Source organism: Melanotaenia boesemani, chromosome 22, assembly GCF_017639745.1.
Source record: "Melanotaenia boesemani isolate fMelBoe1 chromosome 22, fMelBoe1.pri, whole genome shotgun sequence".
NCBI classification, from domain to species: Eukaryota; Metazoa; Chordata; class Actinopteri; order Atheriniformes; family Melanotaeniidae; genus Melanotaenia; species Melanotaenia boesemani.
Window position 1 is genome coordinate 2863927 of NC_055703.1, and position 13817 is coordinate 2877743.

The 13817-nt window shown below is 41.2% G+C and overlaps 1 protein-coding gene across 1 annotated transcript; it reads left to right on the top strand.

The window, feature by feature from the left end:
- The first annotated feature begins 753 nt into the window (after window positions 1-753).
- rpl7l1 (ribosomal protein L7-like 1) lies at window positions 754-11492 on the top strand. The gene is made up of 6 exons (XM_041975878.1): window positions 754-843; window positions 1308-1416; window positions 1693-1856; window positions 4909-5046; window positions 5125-5234; window positions 10791-11492. The coding sequence occupies exons 1-6, from the start codon at window positions 830-832 to the stop codon at window positions 10997-10999; spliced, it is 744 nt and encodes a 247-aa protein (XP_041831812.1). The 5' UTR covers window positions 754-829; the 3' UTR covers window positions 11000-11492.
- Window positions 11493-13817: the final 2325 nt, after the last annotated feature.

Genomic DNA, 13817 nt, shown 5'->3' on the forward strand with positions numbered 1-13817 from the left:
TAAACAGTTTAAATAAAATTTAATGGAGAAAAGTCAGTAGACTCTGGATAATTACCTAACAGGGCAACCACTCTGTGATTTTCTATTATATGTAATGGTTATATATAACATTTTACAGAGAATAAAACAGTAAATCATGGTGAACTTTGCAGTATTTGGATGCTCCAACCGGTCTGAGAGGCTTCCCAATGTATGGATCCCTGAGGGACCATGAACGGAGGAAGAGGTGGCTTGTAACGGTCGGCAGGAAGGATTTAATATAGCTGCACGAATAAGCAACAATAAGAAACTGTGTACGTTATGTCTACAGAGAGAACAATACCTTTTTATTCATTTCTAATACGTTTCCACTAACCTAAATAATACTGAACATCAAATTCTATGAATCTATGAATAACAATGCGCTTGATCGGTACACTGAAATAAATAATATAAGACCGTGACCCCACTTATTCGAACTAAACAAAAAAGCTGGGAGGCCATGTGGTAAAATAATTATATCTATAACATACAAAGGCAAAATACATTTAAACAAAATCTTATCACATTGAACAGACATAATTATTTTAATGCAGGACGTCCGACAGAATGTACATGCATTTCCGTGACTTATAAGAATGATATTGCATCGACTCTCCTCTGAAAACGAATGAAATGCATTGGCGATGACCGCAGTCTGATCTGGTGTTTGGAACTGTTGAAGGTCTACAGTAACCCGGAAGTGCGTACACAGGAGTCAATGAGAGTGTCGCGACTGTATATTGAGGGCTCTGGGTTGAGCATAACATCCCCAGTGGCGTCATAACAGTGCGACAGCCAAAACTTCATCATGGCCGAAGCTGAGTATGTATCATTTTTTAAAATATAAATTTTTATCTAACCCCATCCTGTACTTCTTTATATGTTGTTGGGTTGCTTTCAGGGTATATAACAAATAAAAGCGTTACCAAGTCTGTTTAACTTCATATTTATAGGGTTGATGGCAAAAAGCAGCCACACTGAGCTTAACTTTTCATGTATTTTACGGAAAGAAAGCTCCGGCTTGATATAACAAATACTAGCATCGTTCAATTGCTAAACGTCGTCTGTGTAGTGGTGCATCGTCATTTTAGCGCTCCTGTATTTATGTCGTGGTTTCACAAATAAAGTTTTCTTAATTAAACTGATGCTCTGGGGTCGACCCTCTGGAAAAGCATAACATGTCCCCACCAATGTTGTAAATATGTGGAGAGTAAGGAGTAGGACGATCCTGAGAATAATTTTAAGATTATTTTCTTGCTGATCTTTGTGTGTCCTCCTGGTATCAGGTCAAACAAGGTTATCAAATTAGTTCCTGAGTATCTGTTGAAAAAGAGGAAAACATACCAGGCCATCAAAGCTACACAAGCCAAGCTTGCTTTACTCGAGAAGAGAAAGGTAAGTGATGATGGTGTTCTCACTGTGTGTTACGTTAAATTGTGAGTTAAAAGGACAATGCCATAAGCCCACTTCATCACCTGCCTCATCCATATCCCATTCCATACATAGACAAATTCCACATAGCGTCAAGTTGTTTTTTTTTTTTTTTTTTTTTGTTTGTTTTGCTCTTCTTGTCATTTGTTGTTGCTGTGGTGTATAAATGGCCGCATTGCGAGGTCAATAAAAGTCTTATCTTAGCAAAACAGTCACATGTGTATTTCTGAATTATTGCAGATATCAAGAGGCAAACCGTTAAGATTTAAGCGCTTGGAGGACTTTTTGAAAGACAGCCACAAGAAACACCGTGATGAGACCCGTATTCGTAGAGGTGAACACAGGCCACCCGCCCCTCTGCCTCCTGCTCAGAACAAGCTGGCTTTCGCTGTTCGGATCAGAGAGTAAGTACTGTGTTTCAGACATCGGTCTTCTCAAGAATCAACAGAATATGTATATTTAGACAGAACTGCAAGGACATCCGCGTGTTGGAAGCTCTCGTAACTACCTTACTTATGAGCATGATCATTGTAAGCTTTGCCTCATATCAGCTGAAATTCACTTTTTTACGGAGGGGGTCCGATCCCTTTCTTACACGCTTCACATTTAATATTCCCCTCAAAGAGGATTTATACTCTGGGGGAACTATTACTTGTAAGCTTGACTACAGGTCTTATGTTGACCTACTCATACCTTAAATAAATGTTTAAGTCTAATTTCCCCTTTTTCTCTTTAAATAATCATCTAAGGTGGTTCTTGTCTTCTCTCCATGCTCTCTTTCCCTGTTTTGTCCTTTCTGCTTCACCTCTTTCCACTTAATAACTGGCTAAATGAAGAAAATGTCAGTGTGGAAAGGTGTTTATTATGTGTGATATTCTTACCTCAGATTACTAGAAGTGTTCACGCAAACAGTCTTTGCGGACTTGGAAATAAAATCAACTATATACATTTGTCATTTGTTAGCTCTTTACATCAGTGTAATAAGTTTTTTGGTGGCTCATTCGCCCATACTCCATTAGGTCCTCTGTTCTCTGGCTCCTCTGCTTCATGTCCTTCCACTTGATAAGAGCTCTGTTAAATTAAACTGCTCTTGAGTAGGACCAAGCTCTTAAATTAGCATCAGATTAATGAGGTTTATCGTTGTCAGTGAATTTCTGAATCTTGTTTAAATCCCGTTTTCCACGTTCACATGACACACTTGCAACTTTTACGACCAAAGCTGTTTTATTCAGCTCCTCTGTTTCAGTGAACACACCACTATGTTCACTAAAGACAGCTTCTGGAAACTGTTGAAAGGGAAATGAGGCACACAAGTCAGTGGAAACCATCATTTGCTTCAGCATCACAAACTCTGACCGTGCATTACTTGAGAATTATGTCCGTAGGTTGTCAAGCTTCTCTGCACCATAGTGAGAAAAGTTCTCAGACTATTTTGCCACAAGGGCTTTTTTTTTTGGCCATGACAGAAGATCCAGCGTGTCAGGGAAATCTTCTCAGTTCCTTTTACCAATGATCCAACATGCCTCCCTTCATGTCATCAGAGGCTGGTTTTTGAGTTTGACAGTCAAAAACTTTGTGTGCTTTGAACTAAGACTCCTACTAATGACTATTCTGATGATCGATTAGTCACCAACTATTAAAACGACCAATCGGATTATGTATCTCATGATTATTAAATGGCTCTTATTTCACTTTCAGCTTTGAAATCTTGCATGTGGTTTAGGACTGGGCAATACATCGAGATTTTCAAATATATCGAGACTTTATCAGACGCAATATAGAATGAGGGAATATCGTTTATATCGAGATAGCTTGTGTTGAGTTAAAAGCATCTTTGCTTTTGCATTTTGCACAGCTGTATTTTTGTTATGGTCATTGAAAAGTATTTTAAATTTATTTTAGGAGCATTTAATTTAATATAAAGGTACTTTAATTTCAGTCAGCTGTTTTAATGCACATGTGCTGCTGATCCTTAATAAAAGTATATTTGGCACTAAAGGCTGTAAATTAGAACTGTGTTTTTGGTTACTTGACAAAAAAAAATATATCGAGATAAATATCGTATATCGTGATTCAGGTAAAAAATATGGAGATAAGATTTGGTTCATATCGCCCAGCCCTAATGTGGTTACGTGAGTCCGACGTGCCTCGTCTTTAAATGTTCGAGCATTGCAGACGTACTTCATGGTACGCAAGGTCCACTTTACAAATCTCACATGTATTTATTTTATTTTGTAAATTTAATGTGAAGTTATTTCAGACTTTTGGCGTCCTCTGCCGCCGTTTTACTCCCTGGTCGGGCGCCATATTTTTCCCCTGGCAGACTTTATTGTGCATGTGCAACTCTCAGCAGAGATCCGAAAACAAGACGATGTCTCACTTAGTAGTTTTTTTTTTTTTTTTTTTTTTTTTTTTTTTGCCGACAATAGTCGACGAGTAAATTCATTGTGGACTATTTTCATTGTCGACTAATCGTTGCAGCCCAACTTTAAACATGCTGTCATAAAGAGAGCCGTGGGATTTACGACTGGGTGTCTTCACTAATTTCCTGAATTGATTCGATTCACAACAGCCTATTTCGACTTAGTTTCAATTAAATTTGATTTGATATCGATTCATTTACAGCTAAGTGTGTAACACCACCTATTTTTCTTGAAAACGTTTTTAAGAAAGGAGGCGGTGGAGTCATGTCTGGGGCCAGAATGGGGAGAGAGCTGGTCGGCCCTCTTAGGATCCCTGAAGGTGTGGACGTTTGTGGAGTTTATGAGTAACACAGAAAGCAGACACATTTAGCCCTAATCCAGCCTACTTTTGGCACTTGTGGCTCAGTTGCTGCACTGGCCAGCGTTGTGTGGGCCACATCTGGTTGTCATGTGGCTGATGTACTTGTTTGCATAAATTTCAAAGAAGGAAATCTGAACACGGGATTAAACCAGGTTAACCAGGTTAAGATTGAGCTGTAGCACAAATCTATAAGATGGAAATATGATCACTTCTTAAAGTATAACTTTCCATAAATGTAAAAAAGCCACTTCGGACGAGAGGGACCCGTTTAAGCTGATGTTACTGTCTCCAGCTAGTTTTAAGTCAGTGCTGATGTTGGAAAGCGCAGTGTGGTGTAAAGTAAAGCGTAATGTGATATGTCAGGGCTCCAGATGAACTTTTTTGAATTGGCTTGTTTTTAATTTGGGTACATCAGCAAAAGAAACTGAGGCACATGGCAATAAAACTTAACGGTAGCGGCTGCCGACTCAGCCGAAGTCTATTTGGTGAATAATAATTATGCGGTTTGGAGCAAAATGATGCATATTAATTGTTTACGGAGGAAAAATATCCAGTATGTTTTGAAATGTGTGAAAAGGAAAATGAACAAATCATCATGATGATCATCGTAAGTTTAAAAACTCTGCTGATACGAGAAATTAATCTTTTTTTTTTTTCCTCCTTTCCTGTTAGGATTAAAGGCGTCAGCCCCAAAGTGATGAAGGTGGTCCAGATGATGAGGCTGAGGAAGATCTTCAGTGGGGCCTTTGTCAAAGTTAATAAAACCTCTGTTGCTATGATGAAGATAGTCGAGCCCTATGTGGCTTGGGGGTGAGTCCTTCTGACTGGTGCAGTGTAAAAGTCAATGATTTTTTCAGTTTGGTAACAAAAACTTGATCTTTCTGACAGATTTCCCAATTTGAAGTCGGTCCGTGAGCTCATACTGAAGAGAGGTCAGACACGGGTCGGCAGGAGGAGAGTTCCTCTAACAGACAACACCTTCATAGAGCAGCACATGGGTATGTCCCTTCCACCAGAAGACAATCATGTCAGTCTCATTAATAAAAACCTGAAGGGCAACCAGTGGTAAATAAAGACGGGAAAGAACTGGTGCTGCAGTACAAATCTGCTTTATATAAACACACTGATGCAGGCCTCTGTTCACTATGCTTGAAGAACTAAAGAGGAACATTCACACGGGCACAGTTTGGTCCAGTTTAAACAAATCCTGGTCCGCTTCCATGGATTGTCTGCTCTGTTTGGAATAGTGTGAACATACATTCAGACTGGTGTGGACCAAAGAAGCGAGCTCTGGTCTGAACCCTGGTAAGGTGCACTGACAGCGGGAATGCAACCGGACCATCCAGTGGACAGGAAGACAGGAAGAGACGTGTGACGTGACGCATGTCCTGGCCTCTCACTGCTCATACTGGACAGCTTCTGGTGTAAATCACACCAGGTTTGAACACCAAAGTAAAAATAGAAACTCCAAGACTAAATAAATTTGTTGTTGCTCCGTAGTTTACTAGCAGCAGTAAAGGAGGCGGCTTCGGTCCGGGCCAATCAGCGAGCCGGATTTTCTTCTCCTTTCTTCTTGGTCAGCTGTTGTAACTGCATGATGTTGAGGTAGTTTGGTGTGTTTGAGTGCTGTGTGAAAGCAAACTAAACCGAACCCACGACTGTTCCGCTGTGAGTGCGCCCTGAAGGCTGAAAATATTCTGGTACCAGTCCTGATCTTCGGTTTGTGTGGAGTTTTTAGGTTTGAGGAGACATCTTTAAAATCTTTTTTGAGGACTAGATTGTAGTAAATGTCTGATTATTACAGCTTAAGCGGTCATCAGATGTTAAACAGCTGGAGACGGAGGCCCTGCCACCTGAACCTCCAGCCACTGTGTTTACCATGTAGACCATGTAGAAGTGTGACTTAATGCCGCAGTCATGGTCGTGTTATTCTGTAAATAAGTGATGGTTAAACTTGCCTGTCGGACGCGTTGCAGTTCCAGCGTTTGTCATACTAGATAAAGTCAAACTGGTGCATTGATCAGTGATGGATGTTCCTCCATCTGACATCAGCTTGCACCCGTTGCTGGCTTGACAGCTACTGGACACTGATTATTTGACCCAGTTACCTTTTATTGCTGTTTTCACTATGTTTAGCCAAACCATGCAGTAATGCTGTATCTGATGATGCAGCATTATAGAAAATGAGCTTGATCTCAAGTCAGACCCCAAACAGCCTGAATCTGCGTAGGAAATGTCTGCAGCACAGATAATTAACACTCTAGCACAGGGTACAGATGTATTTTCACTTTCTCAATGAAAGTTTTTGGATATTAAAAGCATGACATGTGTGAGGACCATATTTTAGTCACATGGAGTGTTACTGTTACCATCTTTTAATATTGTGCTCTGCCACAGAACAGGTCAGCGGTTAAAAAATTATTTTTAAAATAATCTCTTGCACATTTTAAAATAGTCATTTTTGCTTGTAAGCGATTTAGAAAAAAAATTTAATCTAGAAATTGTGGTGTGTTTAACAGGATGTAGGAAAAGGTAGAATGTGTTCTGTGCGATCATATTGTGCTGAAACTTCAGATCATTTGTAGCGGTGTCCAACGAGGAACACCTTAAAATGTTTTTTACCATCACCGCTGCTCGTGTTACCAGCAGCAGACCCTGCTGTCACCAAGGTCGGCACTCAGAGCCAAGCATCACTCATACTCAGGCCCAGGCTGGACCACAGGAGAAGCAGGACCATTCCTGGTGGCCTGGACCCAAAAGTGGCCTGACTGGCCTGCTTGTAGAAAAGAAAAAACATAAATAAAAAATCATGGTGCATCACATCGATGCCCGTGTGCTCGTCAGATGTCACTAATATTGACTGTTGGTAATAATTCTTTTAAATGATCAACACAAGGGAAGCATGCGAAGGCGGAACAGCTGAGATGCAGAGAAACCTGTTGGTGAAACGGACTCAGAATAAAAAGATTTAAGAGGGAGGACAGATGAGATAAAGATGTTTTCAAATCACCAGCTGCAGCGACATCACGTGAGTTCAGTGTTTAATAGATGAGTGATGGAGAGACGGCCGGTGTGAACTGTTATCTGAACATAACATGATGAACTCTAGCTGAATTTCTCCATGACCCTCTTCATGCAGCTGCTATAATAACCCTGGTGTTGTTAAAAGGTAATTCTATCGTTAATGTTTCTGTGGTTTGTTGCTGTACTCTTACATCTCTCACCAGCCCAAACATAAAAGCTTGTGGTTATTCCAACCTTGGACGTACAGGAAGTCCTGTATGGGATTCCCTAGTATTAGATAAAATACTAGTTAATTTTATTTGCTGTGTTAAAGTGACAGATGGATATTTCTGAGGCTGCTCAGCTAAACTAGTCTGTAAACATAGGCTACTGTCCACCTCTGTCCACATCTGTCCTGGTCCAGCTCAGAAACAGCTGTAAACTGGGCTAATGAGGAACATTTTATTAGTCCGGGTTAAAGCTGATGAGGAGACTTCGTGTTTATCTGGTTGTAGATGATGTGATTGCAGCGTTTTATGCTTGTTGGCTTATTTTACTGGATGAAATATGTGGAGGGTTCTGCTGGACCAAACACACCTCCACAGGTGGGCTGCTGCATGAGAAAGTTTGGGAACCCCTCTTCAGGTTGGACCCCCTCTTATCTGTTTAAGCTGAGTCGACTTTTTCATTTTTTATTGTTAGTAGAATCATATCAGGTGTCATCACTGAATAAGCTGCATGCACTTACACACAAGATGATATTGTGTGATGAAATCGCGATCTTGTAATTAAATAAATTATTAGAGAGGCAAAAAATGGGGAAAAAAACACTGCCTCTAGCACTACATGACAGCACCCGGTCCACCTGGACTCCAGCAGGCTGACTACCATTTAATGATGACGTCCATCTTGTTTGAATTCTTGCTTGTGTTGTTCTTACTCTCAAATGTAAGTCGCTTTGGATGAAAGCGTCTGCTAAATGACTGTAGAATAGAATAGAATAGAATAGAACAGGTGAAGTTGCTGTTCATCACTTCTTGTTTTGACTGTTAGAGAATATTGATGTGAACATATTTATGATAAACTGACATCTGAGTTTTTTGCTGATAAAATGTAACAGCTAGTGCTGCGCGGTATACCGGTTTGCACCGAAAACCGGTTTTTATTTTTGTTATAATATGAATTTTTCATATACCGGCAACACCTGTTTAAATAGCCTAAATATGTCTGGAACGCAGCGCGGTGGTACATTGTTTCACAGGGGACGTATTTCATTGCTGCGCAGCTAAACACACATGGAACGGAGAGCAAGTAGTTGTGACGTTGTTGAGCGTGATGAAAATGAACAGGGGAGCCTCTGAACCAGAAGTTGAAGATGAGGACCCAGAAGAACTTTTGCCGAAAAAAGGAGCTGTGTCTGTTGTCTGGAGGTACTTCGGGTTAAAAGGTCGGACGTGAACCAGACAACAATTTACTGCAAGTGCTGTCAAGCTAAAGTTGTCGCTGGAGGTGAAAAAAAAAAACGTCAAATACCGTGAAACCGACATGATTTTTAAAAATACCGTGATATAGAAATTTGGTCATACCGCCCAGCACTAGTAACAGTATCATGAGATGAATAATGGAGTCCTTCCCTGACTGTTTTATTGAGTCTTTTGATGAGAGGAGGAGAGAGAAAAGCTCTGGACTGGTGGCTGATAGTGTATATATAGAACAATGAGCTTTGGTTATTAATGAGCCTGTGTGTGTGTGTGTGCATGCATGTGTGTACTTGCTTGTAATAAGTATATTGTGTGTGCAGTATATGAATTAGGGCAGCCTGGGTGAGGGTACGACTCCCAGCCTGGCGTTTTGTCCCAGTCTGGTCCTGCTAATACTTTTCAAATGACAAAACTATGCTTATTTGCTTTTTGTTTATAATTTTAAAAAACAAGTCTTCTGGAAACTGGTTTGGAATATTTGTGATGTGTGATCAAGTCAAAACAACGTCACACTTAGACCTTCATGTAAGTGGGATAAGGAGTGTGTTGGGTGAGGGATGGGCCATCGTGCATGGTCAGTGCTGCACATCCACCCCTCCCCCCAAAAAAGGTGCTGCTCGATGTTATGTTGGTAGTAAGAAATATTGTTGAGGTAGTAAATTGAACTACTGCCTGTATTAACCCTGTTTCTTGATAACTTTATTCTGTTTATGACAATCTAAAAAAAATAGCTTTATTTATTTATTTATTTGCTATTGGGTTCTAGACCATGTCCAACCAGGTCCCGCTTTAAGATTTTTGCGTACAGCAGACCCACTACCCCCACTAGAAGGTCGGGTTTATTCAGTGTGATCTGGTTCTCTCTCCTCAGGAACAGGTTCATACTTTATTCTTAAATGACATCAGACTGTTGCATTTTATTTTATTTTTTTTTGTTGTATTTGTTGACGACATGTCGTAGCTGCTCTGCGTTTGTGGTGAAGTTCAACCCTGATGCCACACACACTTCCATCATGAGAGAGTCTGAAAACACATCAACTAGCTGGTAATCAGAAAACGCATTTTTTTTAAAACCCTCCCAAGAAGGTGGAGATGGAAACACTCTCCCTCCCTTGGGGGACGGGTGGAGTATTTCTCCTGCTCTGGTGTTCACTGAGATTACTGTAATAGTCACATCTGACGCATCTCAAAGCGTTTCTGAAATAACATAACAATACAGTGTTTCCCCAGATTCTCAGCCACAAACGCTGTGATGGGAAACAAAACGGAAAAAACCCCTCAGGACAGAAAAAAGTGAAACTCTTTAAAAGTCCTGATGAAACGTTTCATTCTCTGAGTCGCTCTAAATATTCTTTAAGTTCAGATCTCAGATAACGTGTTGATGTTAAAACCTGCAAAGAATACTGGATCCATTTAAAACCGTAATACGACTCGGATTCCTGCTGCCTAGAACATGCGTTGCCGTGACAACCCTGATGCTGTCGGCGTAACAACGGAGCAGGCGAAATCCTCAATCTGCAGCAAGAAGCTTCCATCTCCACCTGCCTGAAATAATTTAGAAAACTCATATTTTTGTCTGGTTTTCAGCTGGTTGACATGTTTTCCAACGAGTGTAAACTGTCCTCTGTGTGTGTGTGTGTGTGTGTGTGTGTGTGTGTGTGTGTGTGTGTGTGTGTGTGTGTGTGTGTGTGTGTGTGTGTGTGTGTGTGTGTGTGTGTGTGTGTGTGTGCTAAGATCTCGCCAAGTCTCAGTAAGTCTCGCGAGAGTAGGGTCACTTTACCGGAAAAGAGGACATATAAAAAAAATCGATCTCCAAGTTTTATGAATCTGTTGGATTTATTAAATTTGAATCAATTCAAATTGCTAGATGTTTTATTTTTTTAACCCAGCCCTTCATGTGATGTTTCAGTGAAGTCGTATTTGCACTGTAACAGCTGCAGAGTTCCTAAATACAATGTGTTTTTGTTTAAAGTCAAAATCCTTTAGACAAAATAAATTCCAGGTTCTGTGGGTCATGTTGGTAGGCGCTCCTCCTCCGTCGTCCCTCACCTTCCTTCTCTTGTCTTTCAGGTAAACATGGCATCATCTGTTTGGAAGACCTGATCCACGAAATCTACTCGGTTGGTAAGAGCTTCCGGCCGGCCAACAACTTCTTGCTGCCGTTCAAGCTGTCGGTGCCTCGTCATGCTGCCAGGGATAAAGCTGGGCTCCTGAAGGACCTGGGAAGCCCAGGCTTCCGCGGCTCTGACATCAATGCCATCATCAGACAACTGAACTGAGTAACAGCTGCAAGATGGACCCTCAGCTACGTTTGTTTTGGAGCAAAGACCGGAGATGACAACATGTCTGATTTATTTTTTCTTTTGGTGAAGAAACTCAGTGGATCTCATGTTTTATTAGTAACACATACAACTCGCTGGGAGATGACACAAAGACCAAAAATAGTCTTTTTTTTTTTTTTTTTTGCCCATGTTTTAGTTTTGCAGCTCATATTTACGTAGTGCTCTTCGTCACAGATTGAAGCTCTCTGTTGAGGCTTTAACCACCTCCCCTCTGACGGTGACAGTATTTTTCTATTTGAGTTGCATACGGCAGCGTTCCTCTGGTTATCAGAGGAGTTGAGTACATAAGCAGACATTTTTAGAGGGGGCATCCTCCATTCAGGAGTTGGCATCACTAAACAAATATTTACTGTGTTCACCAGTTTTCTGTGTTTAAAGGTATAAAGTCTAAAATTCTGCTCAGCAGTGGTTAATAAATTTGATTGATCCATGTTTTAAAATCATTTTAAAAGGAGAACCTTTTATAGTTTTTATTCACAAGTTCAGTTTGAGATATTCTGAATGCAAACAGGTTAATTACTGGTTCCTAGCAAGAAACGGGCCTGTTCCCAAAAGCAGGTTTACTCCAAACTCCGAGTGTGAATAGAAACTCTGAGTTTTCGGTTCCGGTTCAGCTGCATTGAGTTGGTTTAATCAACTCTGAGTATATTTACCCAGAGTCAGGACTCTCAACAAAAGCCATCATCATTGGAGCTCTTATACCTGGAGTTACCACGGCAACCACTAACAAAAAGTGTGGCAGTTATTTCACCCGTCTGGAGCGAGAACTTCTTATTCAAGCGTAGGACGAATACAAAGAGGAATTTAGCTTCGTTTCCACCGACGTGTCGGGCGGTTAGGGTGTGGATGTGGGTTGTAAACTGTAATCTCGTTGCGTTTCCAGCCGTAACCTTACCCAAGAGGTAGCGTGTCAGCCGGATAGATGGATGCATCGGCTACGTCATAGCGTGATGGATGCCAACGCAGCGTCTTCCTTAAAGTATAAACAAAACACTATTCAATGGAGGAGAATGGCGGTCATCCAACGTGTTCTTTCTTTTAAACTGGGTTTAATTAACAAAAAGAAAATCTGTTGCTCTAAACAAGGAGCCGTTTAGACTGGTACTCCCAAAGGAAGGGTCCCAAAAATGTAGGATGGGTTGGATATTGAGGTACCCTTCCCAGTTTTTGCATGTGGAAATGCAAAACAAATTCAGCCGGCACCTGTTGGTGGGATTTTGAGGAAAAAAATGGGAACATTGCTGTTGAGGAGAGATGCATCATGGGAGAAAAATGCTGCCTGAGTTCATGTTAGAGTCTGCTGGTCCCCTGACTTCTTATTTAACTTAATTAAAACTGCAGCATGTGGGTTAAAATATTGGTGGAAATAATCAAATCTGAGCTTTATTGAGGTCCAGTTTTACTGAACACGCATGGAGGAAACTGAAGATGTATAAAAATTTCTTTCAGAAAGCAGATTGTGTTGGACCATAACTGGACATGTTTAATTTCTGTTTCACACAGCCTGATATACAAAGTACATCTAGTCATTTAAACCGCCAACTAATGCTGCTCTAACACAAGTTCTCTCACCTAATATCCCGATTAATATATATATATATATATATTTAATATACACATATTCAGATTTGGCCACATATACTTTAAAATATATTGAAGCAGACTTCCTCACATGAGGAAGAGGATGGTGAGGAGGCCCCACCTGCTGGGATCCAGAGAGCCAGACAGAGGTCCACTAGTTTCACAGTTTAGTTTTACTAATGGTAGACCTCGTCACATGGGATTATCTTATGGAGTTGTGATTTCAGACATGTGAGGACTTCCCTCATGACTCGACACACTTGTTGTTCTAAACTGTTGTCAGCGTTATAAAAACTAAAACTACCATTTCCAGAAGAAAAGCTCAGTGCAGAAGCCTGCGGTAACGTCATTTCGTGTCTGTGGTGAGAATCCCACTGCAGAATGGTACCGTTTGATGAGGTCTTTATCAGGAATAACATGTCTGAGTTTGAAAAACCCCTCCCTGGGTGAATTGTGGATTAAATCAGCTTCTAGATCTCCTGTCTTTATGGTGAACCTGCCAGCAAGTAGGTTTACCTGGAACAGAAAACCCAAAGGCTCCCTCCACCCAGGGTTAACCCGCTTTCTGGGACGAGTCCCCGATGTCAGATCCTAACAGGAATCATCTACTAAAGCAGCCAGAAGAAACCACCTGACAGACGAAGCTTGGAACTGCTGATTGTGTGGAGTAGTGTGTGAGGTAGAACCACAACAGCACAAGGGAGCATTTAACACGCTGGAGGCACCATGGACAGGTCACCAGTCCATCACAGACACAAACAGCAATCACACTATCTTCTAGGGAGAATTTAGAGCGGCCAGTTAACCTGACATGCATGTCTTTGGACGGTGGGAGGGAGGCAGCCGGAGAACCCGCGCTTACACACAGAAAGACCGCCTCCCCCAACCCGAGGCTCGAACCAGTGACCTCTTTGCTGCGAGGCTGCGGTTCCTAACCACCACACCACCGTGCAGCCCACTTCACTTCAATTAATCCTTATTTATACGCTGTCAACAGGTGTCTCAAGGCACTTTTACAAAGTCCAATTCATTGTGATCTAATTACAATTTATTGTGTTCACACCAGCCACTTAAAAATGTCCTAGCTGAGGAAAGCTAGATCAGTGCACCCTCCTGCAGTCCACCACAGAAGCAGTGTGAGGTTGCTCCTCGGTATTTTATGATGATGTGGTTA